Genomic DNA, 27,202 nt, shown 5'->3' with positions numbered 1-27,202 from the left:
AATGTTTGCTTAATATACAATGTGGCTCTACTCTCTCTGGAGTCTCAGCAGGCATCTATCCTTGACTCCCCCTCAGTGCTTAGGTCCACCCTCCAATAGTAACACTACCTCATCTTAGAGTCCACAAAGTGCTTCCACATGGCTTCTCTTATTTGATTCAATCAGGAAAGTTGCAAGGGAGGCAGGATTGGTTTAGTAGTATTTTCAATTTATAGAACTCGAGAGTATACTGTGACATATTCAAGGTCAAAGAAGGAGTGCTGGGCCTCATGTTTGCCATGCTTTTATCCAGGCCACAATAAACCAGAAATATGAATAGGGAGATAACACTAAAAAATATGAATTATGAAACTGTAGTCCTTTATAGAGAAAAACACATTATCCAAAACAGATGTTCTGTAACAAAAGCAACATTACATAATTAGGAAACACAATTCAGAAAAAAAATTAGGATTTTAAAAATATTTTTATATAGAAATATTTTACAACATAGCAAATCATTGTCATACTGTAGAAAGATGCAGAACAAGATTAAACCTCAAGAATAAAGAAAGTGCTCATAGCAACGTATTGCAGTTTCCAGGAAAGTGCATCAACGGTTAAGGCAAAGTACCATGTTGGTACTGACATGCTTCCAACTGACTTGCACAACAGTTTTTAAAAATATATACCAACTGTTTTTCCCTCTACTCAAAGACATTTGAAAAGGATACTTTTATGAACGTTCTTGCTCTAGAACAATGTAGAAATAACTCCTGGGTATAAAACAGTAAAAGTCAAAATGTTCTACCTGAGTGTGTTAAAAGTAAATCAAATGATTTCTAAAACAAAACCTTTACAAGTGAGGGCTTCCTTTCTACATGTAACTCGTCCGGCTGAAGGCTGACTCCCTCATATTCTACCATAGAGCTCATTAATGACAGTAGCCTGAGTTAAATTAGGCCTTCGTCCTTCCATGTGGTTTTTTTGGCTTCTAGTCTCTATGGCCAAACTACTGACATAGTCGAAGTCCTTATGCGTTCACTGTGTTATAAATCTACTTTACAGCTTTGCTTCTACCTGTAGCTTACATGATAGCCATTTTATGCAGTGCTACATATGCTGAATACAATATGTTGCCCTATCTGATAATAAAAATACAAAGGTGCTCCTTAAAGTTAAACCATGAACCTTATTAGAGAATTCTAGTTAAGTATTTTGTTTTTCCACAAACATGTAAGTCCCTTAAGATCAAAAGGATCAATAAGGATAATACTGGTTATCAAACTTTAATCTTCACACTTGGAGAAGAATTTGTTTTTATAATATAACTGACAATAAGATACAAAAAAAAGTAAATTAGCCAGACTTGAACAGACATGAGTTTTAAGGAAAACTGACATATCTGAATTCTAGTACAGATACTAAGTATCTGCCAAAGAACAACTTAATGTACATGACTAACCACTCTTTTATGCTAATTTTATCTACTTATGAGAAATAGGGGGTGTTCAGTGTTATCAAAATCTTCATAACTGAGTTTTTCTTTTCCTATTTTTTTTCCATGTCTAAACATAAGGGAAATTAACCATGTCATTTCTGCTGACTTAGGTTTCCTAAATAGCTTTTAGTCCTCAAGGCACCGCTGTGGTAAAAACAGAGAGAAAAACCCAGCCATTTATTGGAATTCTGCAGTATGAAATAAGCACATGTGCTCTCTCTCTATAATCTAGTAACAGGGATAGCAACAGTTAGAACTGTCTTAAACATCAGATGTATTAGCTTGATTTTCATGCCTAACTTCTTTTGTATCAGGACAACAAACAAAGAGTTGGTTCCCCAGAGTTTTTTGGGCGAATCGGAAATACATAGCGTGGCCCATTGCTACAAAGGAGACTGAAATCAATACGAGCAAGCCAAAAGCTTCAGGATTCGGAGCCAGGATGACCATGATGAAGTGCAGAAGATCAAGAAGATAGTTCATGGAATTCTGTACACCATTTATAATGCCTCTTTCAGATTCAATTACATTTTCTTGCAGCAACTGTGTCACAGTTAAATCAAAGGACCAAAGACCTATAAATAAAAGATTTTTTAAAAGATCAGATTTTAGTTTATAGCCATATATTTCAGATTTGTAGATAAAAGTTTGTTGACATATGCAAAATACACATTTAGCCCCACTATCTTTAAGTCACCTAATATATATTTATCATAGCCTTGCCTTAGAGAATTGTTTTTCATTAATAAGTATTGGGTTATTAGCAGATTCAAGAAGAACTTTTGTAAGTCCAATCTACAAACTTATTAGGTCTGTTTTTCTGTCATTATTCATACTACAAAAGCAATACTTTCAAATCAGAGACATCATAAATCCTATTACAGTATAAGCACTAGTATTTTTAAAGTTTATGACCCAATATATGGTTATGGCTAAAGTATAAGGAAACTTTAAACCAGTGTTACATTTGCTGCTTGAGTTCTAAAGCCCCTACAATAAAGCTGTCTTGCTTGAATATTAATGTCTTCAATAAATTAATGAGCTGCTTTGTAGCACAAGATAAGTATGGTTTCATTTCAAGAATGAATTTGGTCAGAGATAATTCATCGGTATTCTATTAATGATTACTTAAATTTTGCTTTGTAAGAAGTCTTTACATTATGTTTCCTTCCAGAGCTATATAATCCATTTGTGTGGCAAAGTATGTAATAAATACATATCAGCTAGAGAGGACTTTTGAAGGATTTTTTTTTTCAAACTGCCATGTCTTTAAAAAAAAAAAAAGAAACTATCTTTTTTTTATGTTGTCCCATGGAAATATTCTCTAAATTATAGTTCTTTTGGTTAGAGTTATTATAAAGATTCTAAATGCCTTGATGGCAGTATAATTACTGTAACTAATATCTTTTAAAAATTAAATCACATTAAAAGAGTAACACTTAAAATACTTCAAAAAAGTTTTCAAGTCTAAAATATGTTTCAAGTATATGTACATACATATACACATATACAAATGTATTTTTAAGCTATAAAATAAAAATTTCATAATTAAAGACCAGATTATATATATATAAGTCATGAATTTTGCTTAAATTAATACTCAGGTAATATTTCAGACCATTTATTGATGGATTCTTTGTACCCACATTCCAAAAAGATACTTTAGTTCATTAATATACAAAAAGAGATTTCTTACCAACTCGAGCAGCAATGACGCCTGCAAACAGCAGACTGACGGAGATTATGGGCACAGGCTTAGGACCGGTCTCTGGAATGATATTAGCAGGATCAGACCCGTTTGACATGTACATTTCCGTTATAATGGCGGTTTCAGGTATTTTGGTAGGTGTAATTGACTCTCCTTGAATGAACCTTGAACGGATATCTTCAAAAGGAGAAACAGACAAGTCCAAGGGGCTTCCAGGCATGAACACGGAGATCACACACAAGGTCAAACAGGAAAGCTGTGCCACTCCTGAGATCACACCAGTCCGAACCAGACCACATTTTCGATGTAGCCAGGTAAAAGCCACAGTTCCCATTATTCCAGTTACAGCTGATGCTCCCATCAAAATGCTGAGAACGGAACCACTCAGCCCCTGAGTGTAGGCGTACCCTGTAGTGATGCAGTCGAAGCCAAGGACAGTCATGTAAAGGAAAGCAAGACCCATGCCAGCCAGGAACACTGGCTGGTTGTAGTAGGAGACCCATCCATCTCGGAAGGTGCGGAAGGGCTCAGCCATCTGGGAGGCACAGGTGGGCTCTTGCTCATGTTCAAGCTCATGGACATTAGAGTCTTTCTCACCCATTAGATGAGTTCCCTCAAGAGGATTTGGCTCAGTATCTGTTAATAAAAGATACCATTATTTAGGGGGGAGGACATGAGGGATAAAAGCTGATTAGCTTAGTACTTTTTCTTTTCCTATTTCCCTTCCCCATGGTTACTACTTTACTCCTTGGTTACTACTTTATAATATGTATTTTCTTTCAGTAATAATCTAAGAATTCCAGCCAAGGAACAATCTCCAAGTACCATTTTTATTAAATAAAATACACTGATAACTTTGACTCAAGAAGTACAAAAGCAATCCATGTAATCAAAACATTTGTATCCCCATATTCTGAAATTTAAAAAAATACTATTTATCTCTCTCTTTTTTTTCTTTCTCTTAGAAATTATACCCTCACCGAAATAAATAGCAGGAAAACTCATCAGATAAAATATAACAACTGTCTGGGAAAACACAGCATCTTATTTCTGGGGACCTGTTAAGATTCCATTTACCCAGAAGCCCAACTTCTTCTGCTCCTGAGACATGCCCATCTTCACTTCCTCGCTCCACTGTCCTACAAATGTCCACACAACTCGTTCTTTATCTATCTACTCCAAGGGATTCTCTTGTTCTCTTTTTTCCACTGTTCTTCCCACTCCTGTGACTCAGCTTTGCCCAGCCATTTCTCAACTAATTGTCCTTCTGTGCCTGCTGTTCACATCAAGGACAAGGGCCAGGGGCCCTGTTCCAACCCCATTAGGTGCAACCCAGAGTTGTTCCCCAGACCCTCAAAAGCCTGGTTTTGCCTCATCTACCAAAGTGATCTATTTAATCTCATCCAGGCCTTCACTGGTAATAAAACCTGATATTAATTCAAAAGAGCTTTATCTTCAACAACATTTAAAGTCTGAACATCAGAATAAAAGGACTGATCATTATGTTCAGTTTACCTTTGTGTAAATTCAGCTGTTTCAATTCAGTTTCCTCTACTTTAAGAGCAGCTTTCACAGCCAGAGCAGGAGTTTTCTGGTAAACCTTCCAGAGCAGAAAGTACTCCACACACATGGATACCAAATTCCATCCCGAAATGAAACCACAGCCAATAACTGGGGAGCCAAACGTCATAATCTGTCCCACAGCCATGGGGGCCAAGATGTTGGTTAACTGGTCAATCCTTCGAATTGTAGCATTCATGGCTACAGAGATGGGTGGAAAAGGCAAATAAGTGTGCAAACCTATCAAAGAGAGACCGCCCATTTACATAATACAAAGTCATAAACCAAGAGTGTAGATTCCTCAAATATGAATTTCTAAAAGCACTATGTGAACAAACTATTTTGTTAGAAAAACAATTGTTTGGATTAAGTCACACTAAATTTGCCTCAAAAATCACAATTCCTGTGGGATTATATAAATTCGTCTAATATCAGCTTTTAAAATGAGTATAAGAGTGATTCTACATTCATTCTTTAATAAATATTTGTTAAATGCCTATTATAAGCTAGGCACCATTCTTAACAGTTTAAAGAAGGCAAGTAACATCCTTCTCTGTCTTCATGGATTTACATTCTCACAGGAAGAAAAAGACAATTAATCAACAAGTATGTGTGTACAGCATATGTCAGATGTTCATTAAATACTATGGTGAAAAATAATGCAGAAAAAGAGCATTGAGAATGTTCAGGGGAAAGTTCTATATTAGATGAAGTCAGGGAGGGACTCACTGAGAAAAAAGAGAGCATCACGGCAAAGACCTACAGTGGCATACTCTGACATATTTTTAAAGGTTCTTTTTGGCTGCTATGTTGAGAAAAGACCACAGAGTGAGGGTAACGGGGTTCACAGACAAAAGCAGAGGCAGGGAGACAACTGAGAGATGATGGTGGGCAGTAACCAGTAGTGACGGGGAGAAATAGAATCAGGAGGACTTGCTAACAGATTAGATATGGGGTGCAAGAAAAAGGGAGGAATCACATATGACTCTAAAGTGTGTTTGTTTTTAGCTGAGCAACTGATGGAAGAACAGAGTTACCATTTACTGAAAAACAGACGACTTCAGAAGAATCAGGTTTAGCACAAAAGAACAAGTGTTAGGTTTCGAAGATGCTGATTTTGATAGGCCTACTGAAATTTAAAAGAGGCCACATCAGGCAGGCAGTTAAATATATTAGGCTGGAGTTTGGGAAAGAAATACGAGCCAGATTTGGGAGTTACCAGCTGGTTGGTTTTTAAAGCAATGAGGCTAGATAAGATCACCACCGCAATGTGTGTAGATTGAGAAGAGAGAGACAAGGTCTGAGAACTGAGCGCTGGGAACACCAATGTTTAGAGGTCAGAAAGGTGAGAAGAAACAGGAAAAAGAGGAGAAAAGCCAGGGGAGTGTGGTGTCCTTGAAGCCAAGAGGTGACAACGTTTCAAAGAGGTGAGAGTAATCAACTATGTCAAGTGCTGCCCATAGGTCAAGAAAGAGGAGCACTGAGAAGAAACCCCAGATTAGTCACATGAAAGATGCTGGGGACCTTGTAAAGAGAAGAGCAGTAACGGCAGTGCCTCATTAAAGTTGGTTTAAGAGACTTTAAGCGACACCATTTACATTATATTTTGAGTCATTCTGCCTAGAGCACAATGTGAATGTTGTCCCGTGGCCTTATGGAAGCAAGGTCCTGACCAAAGAAAGGAATTGGAAATAGACAACTCTTGTTGATACATTTTGCTGAACTGAAGAACAAAGAAATGGGGTGGTAGAGGGGGAAGTGCAGTAAAGACAGGGCATGTTTATATGCTGCCTGGAATGATACAGTAGATGAGGTGGGTGGAATGTGAATCTACTGCACACATGGAAGAATTGCCCTTAAACAGGAGCAAACGATGCATCAGTAGTAACAAGTGGAGGCCACACATATGGCTTCAGGTACAGGTAGGAAGAGAGATATGATGGTGGGATCACATGGCAACTTTTTTCATTTCTTCCACTTTCTCAGTAAAATACAAAGCCAGGTCATTGGTGAAAGTCAGGATCAGGGAGGAGGACATGAATGTGTGAGGTGAGAGGGAAAAAAGGAAGGAATCAGAAAAAACAGCATGGTCATCTAACGGTAAGAAAGGCCAAACTTGAACCCAGTGGTCCTGGACCTTAAGCCACAACACTGAGCAAGATCACGTGTTTTTCTCCAGCCATGTTCTACTGTAGAGAGTTGGATTTAACCACGGTTTTACCAAACCAAATGACAAAAGGAGAGGATGCCAAGTGAGCTGAGGGTATAGGCTAGGAAGTGATCATATCATCATGACTGACCTTGGAAATTAAGTTGAGTGAACAAGAGACAAGAGAGGGGTCAGGGACAGTGGAATTAATGACTGTAGGTGCCAACCAGGTGGATTGTTGAGGCTGTGGTAGTGAGGGAGTGGCTGGAACGACAGGTGGTTGTTCAAGATATGGACGCCTAAGATTGAGATTATGGAAGGGGAGGGTTTAGTGATGACGACAAGGTCTAGAGTTTGACATGTAAATATACCTGAGTCAGAGTGGAGGACAAGATGGACAAAGAAGAGGAAGTTAAGAAAATGCCCGATACAAAGAAATGATAAATGTTTGAAATGATGGTATGCTAATTACCCTGATCTGCTATATACTGTATATATTGCAACATCACTGTGTACCCCATAAATATGTATAATTATTATGTATCAATAAAAAACCCCAAAAAATTTAAAAAAAAAAGAAAATGACCTATTTTCTCATTCCCCATCTCACATAGCACAGTGAAAATTAATGAGACAAGTCTTAGGCCGGGCGCGGTGGCTCACGCCTGTAATCCTAGCACTCTGGGAGGCCGAGGCGGGTGGATCGCTCAAGGTCAGGAGTTCGAGACCAGCCTGAGCAAGAGCGAGACCCCGTCTCTACTAAAAATAGAAAGAAATTATATGGACAACTAAAAATATATATATAGAAAAATTAGCCGGGCATAGTGGCGCATGCCTGTAGTCCCAGCTACTCGGGAGGCTGAGGCAGGAGGATCGCTTGAGCCCAGGAGTTTGAGGTTGCTGTGAGCTAGGCTGACGCCACGGCACTCACTCTAGCCTGGGCAACAAAGTGAGACTCTGTCTCAAAAAAAAAAAAAAAAAAAAAAAAATGAGACAAGTCTTTAACAATCATTTCGGTTACCTCAAGGGAAAAGCAATACGTGACTAACAAGTAAATTAACAGAAAATTGCCTTTATTCCTTCTCTAATTCTTCCTGGTCCTCAATTACTTTCCAATTAGTCCTATGGGTGTATAATGCTTATATGATAACAGGAGAACTTTGATACATGTCACCTTTCACTTGAGAGGCAAAGGCAGCTTTCATCGAGCTTGTATTCGTCTTTGCAGAGGCTTCACTAACTTCCATCTCTCCCTCTCTAGTAAGTTTCCAACTAATATGCCAACAGAGAAGTGTGGAACCAATCCAAATAACTCAATAATTTGAATCCAAAAACAAAGTAACTAAAGAAAATATATACTTGGATCTGAAAGCCCCAGAAAAACAACAAAAAAATTATTTTAGTTAAAATTATTACTCTTTCAGTTTTCAAGTGCTCATTGAGTTTTCCAATGTCATCAATTTCTATCTTTTATATTATACTTAGGAAGTTAATAATATTTAGGTGTCGGTACAAATGCAGTGTCAGAAAACAGCTTTCATTTTTCTGAAGCAGAATGAATTAAATAATTTTTTAAAGACCTGATCATTTTACTGGTAACAGGCTAGAAAAGAGTCTTCTGAATATGCAAACATATGCTCCTTACAAATTTATATTTATTCTTATACAAACTTATGTGTGTTTGATTCCAATTTAACTTTCAGCTACGGCTGAGGCACAGAACATGACATGAAATAACTACTTCCATTATAAAGGGTATATTACATCTCACAGAAGTACAATTTTAAAAAAGATTTGCTGAGCAAATAGCAGCTAGGTTTGTCTGCCTTAAATATGAAATCAATTTTTAATCAGTAGAGCTTAAACATGAAAATTTATCTGCCATACTTGATCAAGTTAACCAGTACCGATTTTTTTTTCCTTCAGAATGATGGGCAAGAAAAAATCTCAGCAGATATTAATAAAGTATGATCCTCAAAGGAAATAGGGAAGGAAATAAAGCAATAGATAGAGTAAAAGGTCTGGAAAATGGAATTGAGTTTCAAACAGGTTAGATAGGCTAAGGATCATGGCACAAGGGAATGTTTTAGTAAAATACTATACTCAGTCAATTACCTGGAAAGTACCTAAATTAGTTAACAAATTAGTTAGTAGTATTTGTGTGAAAAACAATATCTTTTCTGGAGCTTTCTGAACTGGATATGGTTAACAGCTATATTTCGACCTGTTACCACTGATTTCTAAAACTTTTTGACCTTGCTAGGGAAAATTTCTGCTGTTCTTTACCCTCAGTGACAGAGCTGCTAATTTTAAAACTATCTCTAAAAATAGAGATACTGGGATGAGGAAATGAGTGCAATGAACATCCAGCTCCCAGGCTTTACTTTTCCCATGCACACCCCTCCCCTGCACCTTTTATACACATACATGCAATGCACACACAATGCTCACAAATGAAGCCTTCCCAGCCCAGTCCCCTACCTGGGTTTCTAACAGTCTTTGCCAGCAATCTCAAAAATCAGCCTGCATAAACATAAATCATTCCTGACTGGAGTAGGAGTGTCTGCGTGTACAGAGATACACACAGGAACCCAATGCAGCAGCTGGAGTTCCCCCTGGGTGTACCTTTCCCCTCTCTCTTCTATTTTTCTTTTATCGTCTTCCTTTTTCTCCGTTCTCCTTTAACTCTGCTATAGCAGCAATGGCACCAAAAATCCGTGGTTAGACACTTGCTGACCTTCAGAACTAGAGAAGTTTATGTGTCCTGTTTTGAAACACATAGTAGGTTTTCCTTCACTAGTCTACTAACCCACACTGCTGGCTGGATGTGAAAAGAGCACCACTCACTAAAAGCTAACCTAGAGTAGATGAGAATTCAACAAATAGCTTACTTTCTTTCTTAAACTTGAGAAACTCCAGAAGGTTAAAAAGCAGACTGAGAAGCCTAGATTCTTCCACTCTGCAATAATTCATAATACAATGAGGGACAGCTGAGAAATGGCCAGTCCTATTTTTGTTGTTGTTCTTGGACACAGTCAGAAAGATCATATATGAATCAGCACTTTTCTTGGGGAAAACAATTTAAAAAAAAGAAAGATCCCACAAAGTTATTTGAGATCTTTGTATTTATTATATTTATACACATATATATGGACAAGTTAAAGATTCTGAATAACTTTCTCTTTTATACTTTACAGACTTTACAGAGTCAAAATGAGTTCAGTTAAGAAGATAAGTAAAAGAAAATAATTTTGCAAGCCAACTTTCTTTCTCAAATATATTCTAACAAATATATATGTGATCTATTTTCAAAATATATCATTTCGTACTCTTTGGATTTTAAAATATGGACATTTTACATGCTTAAAATAATACGTTAAAAAGAGAAAGTAAACAACAAAGGACAAAAAGCCTTATCTCCCAGTTCAATGTGACAAAAAGAGATATCGAATTACTCTTTATTATAGGTGATCACAAGAAGAAAAGTCAATGAGAACCACTACTTTAGCTCCACAGAGAATTTCCTGCAGTACAGATTCACATGTGCTAAATTCATCCTACACACACACAATCCTCTAAAATCACTGCAGTATATCTATCTCAATTAAAATACTGCTACCACAAAATGATGATTCAAGCAAATTCTTCTTCTTCTAGACCTTCCACAGACTTTGCTCTCTTTCAATTACCACCTTCTTTCTATTTTTTTTTTTTTAATCACATGGTCTGGTGAAACAAAACTGCTTGCTAACCCCAGCATGTAATCTCGCCTTCTGTGTCCTAGGATAAGCCATTTAAATCAAGAATGGCTTTCTTGTCTGTCAGGATGGTTGAGCAATGTGTTTGTGATACCCATTATGTCAATAACTAGCAGAGTTGATTCAGCTGATCTGACAGGTAGGTAGGTGTACCTTTCCTCCTTTACTCTCAGTAATTATCAATCCAGTTTGTGTCTGTGTATCATATGGGGGGAAGATAGGGAATACTGAGTGACAGAGTTATTCTGAACCTAAGCAATATTGATGGTACAGGACATGTAGCTTTGTATGCATTCCTTGCATTTTCTTTGTCCACTTGTTTGTATTTCCAGTGAACAACTAAGACAGTAAGCTTCTTAAAAACGATATTCTATCCTCTATTTCTATTTATTCAGTATTTGTAACAGAAATTAAATTACATCATGCAGAATGCAATAGAAGTTATAGATTGTAACTTTAAAGTAGAAGGAATTAATTTCTAGAATCTCTCCTACAATTGAGTTGTTTCCATTTGCTTTGGAGAAAAATCATATCCATAATATGATTGTTTAGTACCAGTAATAACATCCATAGGTATGGCTGTATGACCAGCAAAATCTCATGTCAGGTTTTCACTATTCTAAATATTAAGTAAACCTTTAGAAACAGTTAACAGAATTTTCTTAAAAAACAAAAAGTTTGAAACAGATGTTCTTCCATTTGCCAAGTTTGCACAGAACAAAAGAGAAGTTAACTATCCTATAAAATAACTTCATAATAGTGAGATAAATCTTAGCACTAAAACTGGCAATAAGGCAAGAAAAAAAAAAGCTATGCTTTCAATTTATTGTTCTTAAAAATACTCCAAACAAAAAAAAGACTTATAGTCTCATTTCTTACCACTGATTTAAAGTGAATCCTAACATACCCGTTTAATTGAAACAGAAAACCAAATTACCTGCTAGTTTGCTTCTGTCATCTCCTGCAACAACAACAATCCAATCCCTTTGGATTGTGATTGTAGTAGCAGTACTGGCCAAATTTGCAATATTTGCAATAGTGATGATCAGGATATAGCAGGAAGTCTAAAGAATTACGACAAAAAATTGAGTTAAAATGTGTTTACACCACTGAACATACCATACCTCACTATAGAAGGTAGTTTAAAATGGTCTTTAGTGGCATGATACAATTTTGGTTTTAGTTTCATTTATAAGAAATTATTCTATTATGTATATGTAAAATGATAAATACCAGTGGTCAAGTTAAGGGGCATAATGTTGTCCAAATCTATATCATCTGTAGTACCCATAATATAAAAATTATAATAATCATGTGAATATAGTTATCATAAAATGTTAACATAGTATTGGTTTTTAACATTTCTCCCATAAGTACCTCCTTTGAAAAGAATGCTTAAGAAGAACTGAGAAGACCTATATTTAAGTCAGAGTTCTGATACTTTCTAGGAAATGACAATGGGCAATCACCTAACCTCACTTAGTCTTAATTTTTTCATCAACAAAATGAAGGAAATAGACTCAAAGACTGCTACTATCCTACTTGGCTTTGAAGCTCTGTATCAATCCAGATATACATAAGAAGGTTCAACATGGATAACATTTCTTATATAGGGTGAACAAATTATAGGTTAGTAAAACGCTGAAAACTAACAACTGAATTATACAATAAACTCTTAGAGATGCCATTAAAAACCAATAGGACAAAATTTAAATTCACACAATACTTAATGAGTGCCGGTTATGAGAAAACAGCAACAGCAACAAAACAAACTATAGGGGATATTATAGTAGACAGATCAATAGTAAAAGGTCACGTTTGCAAAAAAGACACTCCCTAGCTTCGAGGCATTTTCATCTTTTACCACTACTAGATATTCAATTTTCTGCGATCAAGAATCTTGTTGAGAACTTACAAGAACCCATCCATGGTACATGGTCAGAAGCTCATTTTTATGTAAGAAAACCATCATCAGGATGATTCCACACAGGATGACTGAAACATTCTGTACCACCAGCGAAGTCTGCGCCACTGTACAGAGGAAGAAACAAAGTGTTCACTACACCAAAATGTCTTAGTGGGGCTGTTTCTATCCACACACCAGTGTTCTAGTACACTAATGCGTATGCATAATTACTACGAGATAAAAGAAAACCTTCCTGAAGTAAATTGTGCCTCACCTATTTGCAGTACAACCCAGTGGGTCACACCAGACCAGAAAAATTTGCAAACAAAATGATGAAAGACCCACAATTTTTTTCTGTTAGTTGAAGTCTTTCATAATGACCATATTTCCATTTATTCTCTTGAAAGTTTGCTGTCATAGACAAAACTATAGCATTACATAGATATGACTTATCTTTCAGCTCTTTGTTGCTTAAGCTAAAACAAGGAGGTTATGAAGGAGGTTAAGGAGGAAGTTATGGAATCCATAACCTCCCACATGGCAGGATGAATCTGATAAGATGGTATGGATAAATAGGAAAGACATGCAAAAATTTGCCAAGAAGAAGCAGTGTGTTTCTTTTGGCATACTAATGCTATTTGCTTTTCCTACAAAATTCTAAGCTACACTTTCCATCACAGAAAACAGAAACTCTCTTGGAGTGAGGCAGCCATGTAGATAAAGCACTGGAATGAGGACAGGTAAGGATACCTGGTAGTTTTTTCCTTGCCACTCGATTATAGATGATCCAGGGCAGGATACCTAATGTCTCTTACACTTGCGTCTATAAGGTGAGGGTGGTAATACTTGTCTTCCTTATTTTATGGGTTCATAATGATGCTTAAATAAAACACTTATGAAAGCACTTTGAAAAATATAGAGAGTTGTATATGTTAGGGATAATTAGAGCTCTTGTCTTCAAGCATAGCAAAGCTCATCCTGGCTTGGAAGGTCATATCAAACACTCAAGACAAAACAAACTGCTTTCTGAAAGTAGTCTGAAATAAAGTCCCAATATATAACTCATTCACTCATTCATGCATGCACACATTCATTCACTGCACAAGGATTAAATATTAAACCTAATGAGGTTCTTAGCTTTCAGGACCTCACAGACCTGAAGGAGGAATGATATGTGAACAGATTAATTTTATCAGTATAAGTACAATAGCAGAGGTACTAACAAAGCCTCATGAGAGCTCAGGGGAAGAAATGGTAAATCCAGCCTAGACACATCATAGAGGATTTTTTCTGGAGATAGAGTCTTGTTCTGTCACTCAGGCTGGAGTGCAGTGGCACAATCATAGCTCATTGCAGCCTTCAGCACCTGGGCTCAAATGATCCTCCTGCCTCAGCACCCCGAGGACCTGAGACTACAGGCACAGGATGCAACCAAACCTGGCTAATTTTTTTATTTTAATTTTTTGTAGAGACAGGATCTTGCTATGTTGCCCACACTGGTCTCAAACTCCTGGGCTCAAGCAATACTCCCACCTCAGCCTATCAAAGTGCTGGCATTACAGGCATGAGCCACACCTGGCCATGGAAGATTTTTCATATATTTTCATAAACATATGAAGTGATTATATAGGATAAGATTGCTATCCTAACATACTCTCCTTCATCCAACTCATCATTCTTTCCTAACCGATGATTGCAGTGCTCAACAATCATAAGGTTAAATGTTTCTATGCATAATATTCCTATGTTCCTACGCATAATGATATAAATAACTAGAATTCTTTTCCTAGGTTACAGAACTTTTTTCTGTATGTGTCTGGTCTACCAGTAGTTTACCAGTAGTTTCAAGTCCAAGAAGTTGATAATCCTGTTGTTCTGTATCCAGGAGCAACTGAGAGAAACTAATGCTATCTCAATCTTTCCTCAACATCTAAGACTACATGGTCAGGTCTTGACATTATCAACTGAGCAATTCAAGAAAATTTTACCCTGATTATCCACATTGCCTTTATATTCTGAATAACTGAATTGCTCAATCACTTTCTCTCTTTCCTGTATAAAATGAAATGATTTCAGTATTAATGTTTAGAATAAATGTCAATATATTATTATTTCTTCTTTTTCCCTAAAAAATTTATAATTCAGCTTGCTGTGATCCAAGGGAAGTTATTCTCCCTTGAATGTGTATTTAGTTTTCAATTCCTTACACATACCCTTGTATGAAACACCATAACCAGAGGACAGATGTAAAAATTGTCCTAGGAACATTATTCTAAAGGGACTGCAATGCAAGTCATGGTAAGAAAGGAAGCCAGAGTTAAGCAAACTTCTCTTTTTTTCTTTGTTTATTTATTTTTGGAGACAAGGTCTTACCCTGTCATCGAAGCTAGACTGCAGTGGCACGATCATAGTTCACTGCAGCCTCAAACTCTTGGGCTCAGACCATCCTCCCACCTCAGTCTCCTGAGTAGCTAGGACTACAGGTGCACCCCACTATGTCTGGCTAATTTTTTTAAAGATGGGATCCCACTATGTTGTCCAAGCTAGTCTTGAACTCCTGACATCAAGCAATCCTCCTGCCTTGGCCTCCTAACGTGCTGGAATTACAGGTGTGAGCTGCTGTGCTGGCCCAGAGTTAAGCAAACTTTTAATGTTTAACATGGTTCTTAGCAAAGTGCTACAGGGTTAATCATTAACATCTGAAATTTATAAATAGCCAAAGACACAGAAAAAAATCTATTAGGTCAATGTCTTGGAATCCCAACCTTGTGCAGGAGCCCCAAGACCTTCAATGCAGAGGTGCTGCCACCAATGCCCCCATCCCTCAGGTGTGGCATGTAGACACTCATTGTGTCAGTCATAGTGGTTTCTCTGTTAGTTTGTTGTTCCCTCTGTTACTGAGGTAGCTCAGGAACCAGTCTCATGAATACAATGGCTCAATTATATAACAACACTCACCTTTAAGCCTGGCATTTTTATCCACCCAGTCACCAATGATGGCTCCCAGGACCAGAACAGACCCTGCCACCACCAGCCCATAGACTGCAGTCAAGAGGAGGTTGTTTCCATAGAGCTCTACCAGAAACACAGACACTGCAAAGTGCCACATCCGATCTCCCTTGAATAAGAAAAGATGAGAAAATGTTTGATGAAATATTTTTAGTTACTATTTAATTGTACTCAGGAAGTTGCTTCCTTATCAAAAGGGCACTTTCTGGCTACATCATGAGACTTTCAAAGTCAATAATTACTCTATGGATTGAATACTGGTCAGATGTTAAAACCGTTCATCCCAGCACAATGGAAAATATTCTTGCTCAATTATTAAGAGAACTTGAAAAAGCATGATATTAATGAAACACACATACTCCGTATCATTTTAGAAAAAAATGCAGTTTCCAGACCCAAGATGGCTTTTTGAGACAAAACCTGTTCTCTTGTTTGAGTGTTTTCTCCTCAGGCCTGGAATTTGCCTATGAAGACTGGAGAGGAATAAAGCAGTTTGCTACTGAACCAGAGCTAAATTACAGTCTAACACAATCACAAATATTCGTATATCTTGAGCATCAAGGAAAAGCCAGGTTCCCAGTTTGTAAAATGATAGGAATGGACAGTTCATTCTATGATCTCTAAAGTCTCTTTTGCCACTAACATTCAAAAATAAATGCTCTATTTCATAAAGCAAATAAATTTCAGTCATAAAACAGCAGAGTAATCAGAAAGATGAAATCAATAAGGGCAAATTCTGGCACCACATAAATGAAGATGTCAGAAATAAACGCCTAAGTAAGTAGTTATTTTAACATTTTTAGTACAGATGGATTTTAAAAAGGGAATGAAAACTACTTTTCTTCACACAGATTCTAGAGTATATAGGGAATTTTAGAATTCATTACTGTGAAGTGTGGTATAAGTTTAACAGATACTTTTCAGAGAGTCAGGTAATTTAATGTATAAAAAAATCTATAATGGACCTTAATATGAGATTTTAGACTCCATCCCTGAATTCTGAGGTTAACAGTAAGGACAACAATATTCTGTCATAACTTATCTCTGGGAATCACGATAGGAAACCAAGTTCCCAGGCTGGATTCCTCATGGATTTGACTCTGTGGAAGTACTTACACTCCTGGTTCTTCCCAGAGTCTGTTAACATACTCATAATAAATTTCATGTGTTGGAAGTAAAGTACTATCCTGGTATGTCAAATGATTTAAAAAATTTAATAGAGCCAAGACAACAATTTTATGCATTCAAAACCTAAATTGATGCATGCTAGCAATCATTTACAATAAACTTTGTGTAGAACAGTAGTTCTCAACTGGGTATGATTTTATCCCCCCACCCCCACCCCCAATCATTTGGCAATGTCTTGGAGTTTTTTGAGTTGTCACAACTGCAGGCGGGCTGCAGACTGAGCTGTTTCTCAATCTTTAACAGGAAAAGCAAATTTAGATTTGCTTAGAATAAAATGGGATGAAGAGAGGGAAGGTACCTTACCCTAATCTCTATTGCTCTGAATAGGGAAGGTAAAAACACATAAATGCCCAATGATAGGTTCCCTCTGCGAGTGAATCTTCTCTTTCTTAACATACAGGATGAGAAATACTATTCTAATACTGTCGCTTTTTTCTTTTTTTCTTACTCCTATATTTCCCCCCCCCCCCCAAATTGTTCTGGAGACCTCTAAAGCACACCATCAAAACAAGTGCTATTAAATGAAAGTTTTTTCTCTTGCTTATGCCTGTACGGCATGCCACCTCCTTGATGGAGAGGAATAAAATTGCTCTAGTTATTTCAATTTTCAATGAGTATAGGCTTCAAAAAGCAACAATTTTATGCCCACAAAAAGCCCATAAATTGGGTAAAGTCTATGTAAACATGGACCAAGTGCCTACCCATTCCTTCCTTTCTTCAATTTCCTGCCCTCCCACCTACTCTCACCATGATGACTTGTTTACGTGTCTGTCTACCCTCACTGGACTAGAAGCTGAAGGCCAACTCAACATCTGTGAATAAAGGATCACAGTCATTAATCTACTTAATAAATACTTACTGGGCTTGAGGCGCTACTATGTACCCAACACTATTACAGGGCACTAGAGCTTCAGCAGTGCACAAAAATCACAGTCCATGCTTTCATGTAGCTCACATTCCAGTGAGCAGAGATCAAACACAACTCTAGCACAGGCCAGGTGGTGGTAAGTGTACTATGAGGAAAAATAAAGTAGGATGGGGCTGGAAGATGGCCTTTTGTACGAAGTGGTAACAAAGACCTCTATAAGCAGAGTGAGGCCTGCAGGAAGTGAGGGGTAGAAAAACACAGACACACTGAGGTACAAATGGAGATAGTCCATAGGATAAAGATATGACATAAGCAACCGATCTTTTTCACTGCCTTACACTATTAGTTATCTTTTTGTGATTAGATACATTTTTTAAAACCCATAGTAAATTACAAGCTCCTTGACAACAGGATCCACTTCTGATACTACTTTGTATTCTGATAGTACAGAGTAAAAGGTATTGATCCATTGGCAGATAGAAATGAAGTTTCAAATAAAAAGCATTCAACCCCACACAAAGCTAACTTGAGATAACCTACCCTAATGCCCCTCTATGTTCAATGTGGAGGAAATAATGATTTGGCACGTTTGGCAGGAAAATGGATAGATACATATGCATACATATATACATATATACAAAAACATACATGTTTTGTTGTAATAAAATCAGAGTGCCACATAAAACACAAGAAATAGAATTACCTAGTGTTAGCATCCCTCTTTTGTACCCCTTTGCGGTAAGAAGTAAAAAATCCACTAAACCTTAAATGGTTGTAGTGTCATTGTCTTTTTAATCCAACTTCCTCACAAGAACCTTCTTTGCTCCATTTACTATAAAGTTGGATATGCAGCTGTCATCTTTCTTTTGGGACTTTTAATTAAGATAACAAAAAGTCCTCCTGAAACAACCACAGTTCCACTTCTGTTGTCGCTTTTTTTTTTTTTTTTGGCAAATACAACCTCCCAACCTATTAACCAAAGGTCACATAAACTTTAATCAGTATTTGGAAGTGAGGTACCTTCTTCCTCAAAGAGCTAGGTCCAGACCATTCTCCAAGCTGAGAATTTCAGATACTATTTCCATCACCTATTATTAATACTTAATATTTACTGAATTAAATTGGAAGAACAAACTATTGGTTTAGATTTAGTAAAGGCTATTTCACTAGGTTTCTAGTTAGAATCATTGGCTATTGGAATTAAAACAAACTCACACCAATTCCACTTTGTTTACATATGCATTTGCAGAGTCATCCCTGTGTAAGCCTCTGGGACGATAGGCACTCACTTTTCTAAAAAGTCATCTATGAACTGATACTTCTTAGAGATTCAATAACATAGCTTAATAATTTCCTAAGGGCATAAAGTATAGATTTCCTCATACAGTGATTTCCATTCATGTTTTGACTATGATCCAATAGACGCTTCCAACTTAAAAAGAAAATAACATTCAAACACTTTACTCTCAAAATTCTTTCTCTTAATTTATGGTTCTTTTTAATTAAATATCACTTATGTGACATGAACAGAATGTAGACAGATTTACTGGAAATAAACAATAAAAACAATTGTTTAATTTTAAAGATTCTAATCATCTTTAATTAAACACACAACCAGCACCCTTGTGGGATTATTCTTTTATGGAGGAGATAATGAAGGAACCCAGACTCACAGAAACACAAGGACTGTTCTGAAATTCTGAGACCACATAGAAAGTCAGAGGAAAATTGTGGATTAGTTGTTGATTTTCATTGGATGATGAATTTGAAGACAGCCTGTGATGCCCCACAATCATCAAATTACAGACAACATCTTTAAACACCAGAATTTTTGTCACTCAGATATTTATTTCTGGGGTCATTTATACTTAAATTAACCTTAGAATGCTATTATTAGCCTAAGTCAGTCACTCCACCATTCTACTGTATTTTCATAGTGCTACATGCTGGAACCAAATTTTAACAAAAAAATAAAATAGAGAAATATTCTAAAATGCAAAAGAATAGAAGATATATGAGACATCCATCTATTTTTAGTAGCACATATGACCATTTACTAAGCCTAGTAATACATTATACAATTTATAAACAAAGCAAATATTCCTTGCTTGCTAATCCTGCCTTTGGATAGTTGTCAATCTATATAACATACCATAACCTGATAATTAAATAGCGTTAACTAACACTCACGGGAAAATATCTTTTGTGAGAAATAAATTTTTTGGTAAAGCATGTGTATTTGGATGATTTATTTCTTTTAAGGGCATGACAATTTGGCTTAATACGATTGGCACGAATGAAAGGAAACAAAATAAGAATACACATTCTCACTTACCCAGGTAGAGAGAGAATGACCAAGGTAAAGAAGGAATTTTGCAGAAGTCAGGTATTTTGCTAAGGATCCTGCAAAGACACAGGGTGGGGGGAAGTGGGGGGCAAGAAGGGGGATAAAAAGTGAATGTAGTCACTTGAATGAGCTGAGATTAGAATGTTTATCCATTTGTTTTCATTAAAGCATTATTAAAAACTACTTTGTGTGACAAACCATGTACATTTATCAAGTCGCCTAATGAATCGATGCATTTGATTTACTTAATACCCTTTACTTAAATTCTGCATGACCTCTTGGTCAATAACCGCCTAACTTCCCATTAGGTGAAGAAATGATTGTTTCAACATTTTTTTTTCTTTCTCTCTCTCTCTCTCTCTCTTTCTTTCTTTTTTTTTCTTTTTTTTGTACACAAGGCAATCTAAACTGCCCAGCCTACTCCATCGGTGCCTGTGTGCAATCCCCTTTTCCCACACCTTGAATTTCCTTTCTTCCTTAACCTCCACCAAATATGAGTGAAAGGATCTTTTACAAAGCACTACGGTGAACAGTGGAGCCACATTTCTCCAAAACCTGCACAGAGTTGCTTGTCTCCAAAGCCCAACCTCTGTTTCCACATGCATTCGGTCAACACAACTCACCACAGCATCCTCCCTGGCGGTTTTGATCTCTTGCCCCGGTCATGACACCAGGCGACCCGGCTTGCTCTTCTGCTGCTACTGTTGCTGCTGCTGCTCTTTCCGAGGTGCTTGTTAACAGGTGTGCAAAGAACTGGATATAGCACCGCTAAAAACACAACAGCCTTGGGCAAAAAGACTACAACGAATACTATAGCAAAGAACAAAAGAAAAACGGCCCGGGGGTCTTCCTTTTGTCTTCTTTCCAAACTTAGCTAACACTGTAGCTGAAGTTGGAAAGGAAAGCCTTATGGAAGCGGGTTGGGAAGCGCAACAGGCCGTCCGAGCCGAACCGGACGCCCCAGCTCTCGCTGCCTCCGCCGCCGCCGCCGCCGCGGTGGGCCGGGCCCAGCACTTATACCGAGCCGGGGGCGGAGCTCCCTCCCCTTCTGGGCCGCCCGGGCGTCCCCGCGGCGCGAGCCGGGGCTCCCGCCAACCTTCCGCGCCGGGCCGCCGTCCACGCCCTTCCCTGGAGGAGTCGCCGCCCGGGGCGCAAGCGCGCAACTGGCCACAAACAACCTGCGCGGCCTGCGGGGACGTTCGCCTCGACTAATTCCCCTCGCCGGGTTTCCTGCCCTGTGGGAAGCAGCAAGTGGGGCCTGGGCCGGCCGGCGCCGGCGAAGGGGAGGAAGGTGCTCGGAGCCGGCGGGGGGCGGCGTGGAGAGGTTTTGCGCAAAATGAAGCGGCAGGTGCTGGAGGGGCGCACTTCGCACCAGCTACCTGGCCGTTGAGGGGAAGGACAGCCGCCGAACAGTCACTGCGAAAAGCTCTAGCCAGAGCTTGGAGGGTTGGGATTTTTTTTTTTTTTTTTTAACGAAAATGATTTTTAATGTGGACATGTAAATAAATATAATCCATGTCACAGAGGCTGCTTTCCTGGCTTTCCCATTTCGGCCCTTCTGCGTCAGAGAATGTTTTTCCTTCCCAGGACTGCATAGCAGGGCTTCCCTCAAAGAACCAGAATCAAAGGGCAGGAAGGGGGCGCAAAGATCAGAGTCCAGCCTGTGCGGAGGAGTATACGGAGGCTTGGTAAGGTGAAGTCCCGCAGCGAGTTAGAGACCTACCCCCAGCCCAGAACTGGGGTCTCCAAATCCCTCCTGGAGATACAAGGAGGACGCGACAACCCCAGCAAACCCTTCACCATCATTCCTTCTCTCCCCGTACCCTCATCCCGCCCCCACGCGCGTCCCTCCCCCACCTAGCCTCCAAATTCCCAGCGTGTGATAGGCAGTTTCCAGGAATACCGGTTATCCCAGTTGTGTCCCCTGGTCTGTCCCTGTACAGATAAAGCCATTCATGGCTCTTGGAGGGGGCGGTGAATGGCTCTAAAGAACACCAGACTTGGATGACTTCGCCACTTTTCTCCCGCTGTGCCGCAACCCCTGGGGCATACCAGCCCCTTTTGCCAGCCGGTTACCTTACCCTTCTCAATCTCGCCAAAACCCTGAGAGTGGATCCTACACATTGAAACTCCAACCAGATTCCACAACTTGAGCACAGGCCGGACTGACACCCAGTCGTGAAGGGAGCCACGCACGAATATATGCCCTGTATCTGGACTCGCAATCAGGAGCCCCAAAGGTTTACGGGTGGGTGCAGCCGGATCGGTTGGGATGTGGTCTGGAAGGTAGAGATAGGGGATTTACAGTTTAACTACTGCTCTTAACTGCGTTTTCTTTTTCAAGCCCTCTTTTTTCCTTTCTTTCACGGGACACTTTCAAGTTCTTTGTCTTCATTCAGGGAGATTTTGTGTTTGCTAAAGTTGGAGAATAGGCTCATGTGTCCTTGAGAAGTAAACCAAAGTACACTAAGATGAGGGACCTGGGAAGGAGGAAACTGGTAAATTAAGCCCCTCCACTTTATGGAGATGGCTATTACAGAAGAATTTTGTTGATAGGTTCTCAAGCGTGTCTCAGCTACAAAGATCACTGAGTGCTTTTCATTAAATATGCCATAGCATTGTGTTATGCTGTCCCCAACTTCCAGGTGGCTTTAAAAAAGGTTCAGTTGGTTAAAAACAATTTACTTCCTATAGACACTGCCTGAGACATATTTTTGGAAATAGTGGCTAAGTCAATGTATACCTCAAAATATGATATGGAGTCTCTGTTCTTCATTGCACCAGGGAGTCCCCAGAAGCCAAAACTGAAAGAATGTTATAAAGAACAGATGGGACACTACAATGAATCAAGTAGGAAAGCAAGATCCATAACATCCAAACCAGTGAGTGTTTGAGCTTTGGCAGGGGAATCCTAAATTCTAATTAATGGGAATAGTCAAGATATATTAGTCGGGGCTCATGAAATGGAAAGGAATTGAAAATGAAAATAGGATAAAAATCCTTAAAATATGTACAAAATGCAAACTAACAGAATTCTTCTGGCCTTGACATTCTAGATTACAAAGCACTACTTAAGTCACAAGACCCTACTGGTTCTTCCTCCTTCCAAGAAAACATTTGACCAGTTGAAACTTAAGACTTCTTCCAAAAGTCATATGTATTTTTCCCAGAACACAGAATATACTACTTTCCTGTCAGTGTAATCATAACTAAGAAAGCCATGCAAGTTTTAAGTCAGTTTACAAGAAAAAATAGATGCCCTACCATTTTCCAATTCACTTTCAACATTTTTAAAAGTTTGACTAGGTTAACCAACTTTTTAACAATTTCAGTCAAAATAAAATGTACATTGTAATTTAAAATTGATAAAAAGTGTTTATGGTTAGGAAATAAAAAGGGTTTGATTACTTTATTTTCAGGTTGCTTTTTCACTTACCCCCCAGGCATCCTCAGTTTCCTCTGCGGTATCTGATGTGCTCACCAGGACAAAGGCAGAATAAAGAATGGTCACTATTCCACTGCTCCGAAGAAAAAAGTAATAGAGTTATCACCAACTATTACAGGAAAAGCTCATATCCAGGACAGAGCTTCTGTTGGGTGTGAAACTTTTTACCCTAACTTAGGAGCTATAAAGCCACATTTCCATTCAAAAGCCTTTCTCAATGTTACGGGCAAATTTCAAAAACTGCTTGACATTTCTATAACCTCTGACAGACTGAACCCTTGAGAAATTTAATTTTAAACACCAGCTTTAAGTTATAGACACCTTATTGAAAGATGGGTCCTCCCAGGTCTTCATTTTGTTTGAATCTTTCAAATAGATTTGACCTTGCAAAGTTCCTCATGAATGTGACTCTCATTGTGAGCACTCTCTCACTTGCTTTCTCCATCATACACACACAAACACACACATGCAGTAGTCTACAGTTTCTAGCTGAAAAATTAAATGCAGAGTTCAGAACATTCCAAAAGAAATATACTCCTAAGACAAATCCATAGAGACAGAAAGCATATTAGTTGTTTTCAGGGGTGGGTGGAGGGGGGAATAGGTAGTAACTGCTTAATGGGTATGGGGTTTCCTTTTGGGGTGATGAAAATGTTCTGAAACTACATAGTGGCAGTGGTTGTGCAACCATGTGAATGGACTAAAAGTCACTGAATTGTATACTTAAAAATGACTCCAATGGTAAATTTTTATGTTATGTGAATCTTACCTCAATTAAAAAAATAAATATATTCTTAAAAGGAAAGTTTGCCATTTTTCAGTAATAGTGTTGATTCCAATAAATGTAGGCCAAACATGGTCTCGGGAAATCTTAATCAAATAAAAAGAGCATGTGTAAAGAAGAAAAGAGAAATTTTGGCCATCACATTGACTGGAAACTAAAACATGAACCAAGTTAACTGGCCAGAAAATACATACAAATTCCATTTAAGAAATGTTTCAGCCTTTCAACTTTTGCCATAGGTCATTTCTTTTGCTATCTAACCTAACTCTCTCATGTTATAATACAACAAAGAGTCCATTCTTGTGTGTTCTGAATTCAGTAAAGCACAAGACAGGCGCTTAGTATCACCACAATATCCCCTTACATTCTCAACTGCTCAGCTTTGCCTTCCTCAGTCTATATGAACAGGGATAGATTTCTCAAATGTTCAGGCATTTTAATTGGTCTTCTTGGCACCCTTTTCAATTGTTGTCTGTTTGCAAACCCCTCACAGAAAAGAGCACAGAGGACCTCATTCACCTAAACAGAGGTCCTGTTATATGTTCTCATATCCTCAAACTTCTATCTCAGACACGCCACACTGCATACTTGTTTCTTTTTTGTTTTCCTTTCCTTTCCTTTCCTTTCCTTTCCTTTCCTTTCCTTTTCTTTTCTTCTTTTTGTAAGATGAAGTCTTGCTATGTTGCCCAGGGTAGTCTCAAACTCCTGGCCTCAAGCAATGTTCCTGCCTCAGCCCCCTGAGTAGCTGGGATTACAGGTGCATGCCACTGCTCCCAGCTTGCATACCTGTTTCTAAGCAGCACCTTGAAGCTGAATTCTACTAAGTTGACCATGTACTTAAACTGACGTTTACATTTTGTACTATTGGCAAAAATGTCAGAGTTCCTTAATGTTTCATTTAGGACATAGTCCATGTGTCCATTGCAGGAGTCCCTGTTTTCCAGCTCCTTCCCAACCCCAACCTCTTAATGGTATGACCATTATGCCTGCTCTTTTGTTTGTTTTTACTTCAGTAAATACTACTTCCATAATGCTGATTTTTCCCCTTACCTAGTCTCATAAAATGCCCAATTATCATAACCTGTCAATTATGAATGCAGCATCGTAAAAGATAATGGTGTCTCAAAGCCATAAAATCCTTAGACGATATCCCTCATCTTGGGTCCTTGAATGTGTGCTCACACAAACTGATAGTATAATAAAGAAAACCCTAGTAATATAAAGAAGACTTTAATCATGTGACCTGGACAAAGACCTCCAATGCAATTAGGAAACACTAACCAGATTAATTATTTCAACATTAGAGAAAAGTTACAAATACAGTAACAAGGCCCCTCCCAAGGATGTCTGTCAGAAATGTTTCACTGCAGTGTTATCTGCATTGAGCCATGTATATAACAAAAAACATCATATATTTGGAGGACTATACAAGTGCAAGATATGAAACAAGGTGCTTATCAGATATTATCTCATTTCATCTTCACAATACCCCTATTAACCTATACTTTTATTATCCCCATTGTACTCATAAAGAAACTGAGACTCAGAAAGGTTAAATAACTCACTCAAGGTCACTCAGAGAGGGGCAGAGCTAGGGTTCAAGCCTAAACTTGTCTGATTGCAAGGCCTTTGGTCTTTTTGCTTTGTTATCCTGCCTCTCACCAATCTAATAAGCTTGGGACAACATAGGTGAAGCCAATAAGCATAAATATGGCTTTTTCTCCCTATTGGCTCCCTTAAAGATGAGAGGGACTCAGGCACCAGTAGGGTCTTGGAAGTAACTTAGAGTTGATGATAGAGGCTGGCATAAAACTGGGAGGTGCAGTGACACCACTACCCCTCTGGTGGGGTGGGAATCACTTAGTCCAGGAGCTGTTGAAGAATTTCAGCCTGCTGCCCAAGTCCAGGGGATAGTCCAGCCCTCTTTCAGAGTACTGTATGTCTATGAAATGGATAAAATAACACAAAATAGGTTTGTGAAAAGCTCTATTTTATATGTTCAACTATGAAAAGGAGAGACTAAGTCAAAATGAAATATTTTGGAGGTTTTCCATTTTTATTTTTAGACTGCTTACTACTGGATTTTGTAATCAGTATTAAAAATGTGGGAGTTGCGGCTTTATGAAAATGTTATGTTATCTCAAAAATAGTCAAAAGGAATTTCTTGGCACTGTAGAGGGAAATAAGTGATAGAATTTTTAAAGGGGACATGATCAGCGTAGACTTTACAATATTAAAGAGGTTATTTTTTGAGACAGAGTCTTGCTCTGTCACCCGGGCTAGAGTACAGTAGTGTCATCATAGCTCACTGCAACCTCAAACTCTCGGGCTCAAGCAATTCTCTTGCCTCAGCTCCCAAATAGCTGGGACTACAGGCACGCACCACCATGCTTTGCTAATTTTTCTATTTTTTTGTAGAGAGACAGTCTCACTGTAGCTCAGGCTGGTCTCGAACTCCTGGCTTCCCGGAGTGCTAGGATTACAGGCATGAGCCACCGCACTTGGCCCAAGAGGTTATTTTTAAGCTATTTATAAAGCAGCATTAGATACAGATTTATTATTAGGTATAGGAGACAGGTTTTTCTATGGTACCGGAAGAAATGTATTTTTGAGAAAGTTTTGATATTTAGAAAATGTTCTACTGAGAAGACTAATATTTGCACAGGTCTTTCCAGTTTTCAATATGTTTTCATGTTTTCTCACTTAATCCTCTAGTTACGGCACAAGGTCTTTGATCATAGACATTGTACATCAAATCAACTCGAGGTCCATTGCCTGTGAGTACACAAACACCCGCAAACACACACACATGGGCTGTGCATGTTTGTCTCTCTGGAGATAGGAAAGATATTTAGTGACTGAGGTTAGTAATGAGGGGTATTACGGGTTTGGAAAGACAACTGATAAGGAAAACTTAAGAGGCTAAAGATAAAAGCGAACAAAAGAGCAAGGTTTGGAAAGAGAATGGGTAGCAACTGTGCATCAAAAACAAGCTTCAAA

General features: G+C 38.3%; 1 protein-coding gene across 1 annotated transcript; it reads right to left on the bottom strand.

The window, feature by feature from the left end:
• Window positions 1–447: 447 nt before the first annotated feature.
• SLC40A1 (solute carrier family 40 member 1) lies at window positions 448–20,966 on the bottom strand. Its single transcript, XM_069469524.1, has 8 exons — window positions 20,597–20,966; window positions 19,962–20,029; window positions 15,520–15,679; window positions 12,571–12,686; window positions 11,593–11,719; window positions 4,704–4,949; window positions 3,177–3,824; window positions 448–2,055 (listed from the first exon to the last, which is right to left on the bottom strand). Exons 1-8 carry the CDS (start codon window positions 20,637–20,639, stop codon window positions 1,742–1,744), a joined length of 1,722 nt encoding a protein of 573 aa, XP_069325625.1. The 5' UTR covers window positions 20,640–20,966; the 3' UTR covers window positions 448–1,741.
• Window positions 20,967–27,202: the final 6,236 nt, after the last annotated feature.

Source organism: Eulemur rufifrons, chromosome 1 (genome assembly GCF_041146395.1).
Source record: "Eulemur rufifrons isolate Redbay chromosome 1, OSU_ERuf_1, whole genome shotgun sequence".
NCBI classification, from domain to species: Eukaryota; Metazoa; Chordata; class Mammalia; order Primates; family Lemuridae; genus Eulemur; species Eulemur rufifrons.
This window is presented reverse-complemented; position numbering and strand designations above follow the sequence as displayed.

Excerpts from the sequence above, each read along its gene's own strand:
- SLC40A1 (XM_069469524.1), bottom strand. The coding sequence starts at position 20,639 with ATGACCGGGGCAAGAGATCAAAACCGCCAGGGAGGATGCTGTG. Across the intron at positions 11,720-12,570 it reads TGTACCATGGATGGGTTCTT|ACTTCCTGCTATATCCTGAT; the intron begins GTAAGTTCTCAA and ends GTAATTCTTTAG. Across the intron at positions 4,950-11,592 it reads TGACAGAAGCAAACTAGCAG|CCATGAATGCTACAATTCGA; the intron begins GTAATTTGGTTT and ends CCATCTCTGTAG.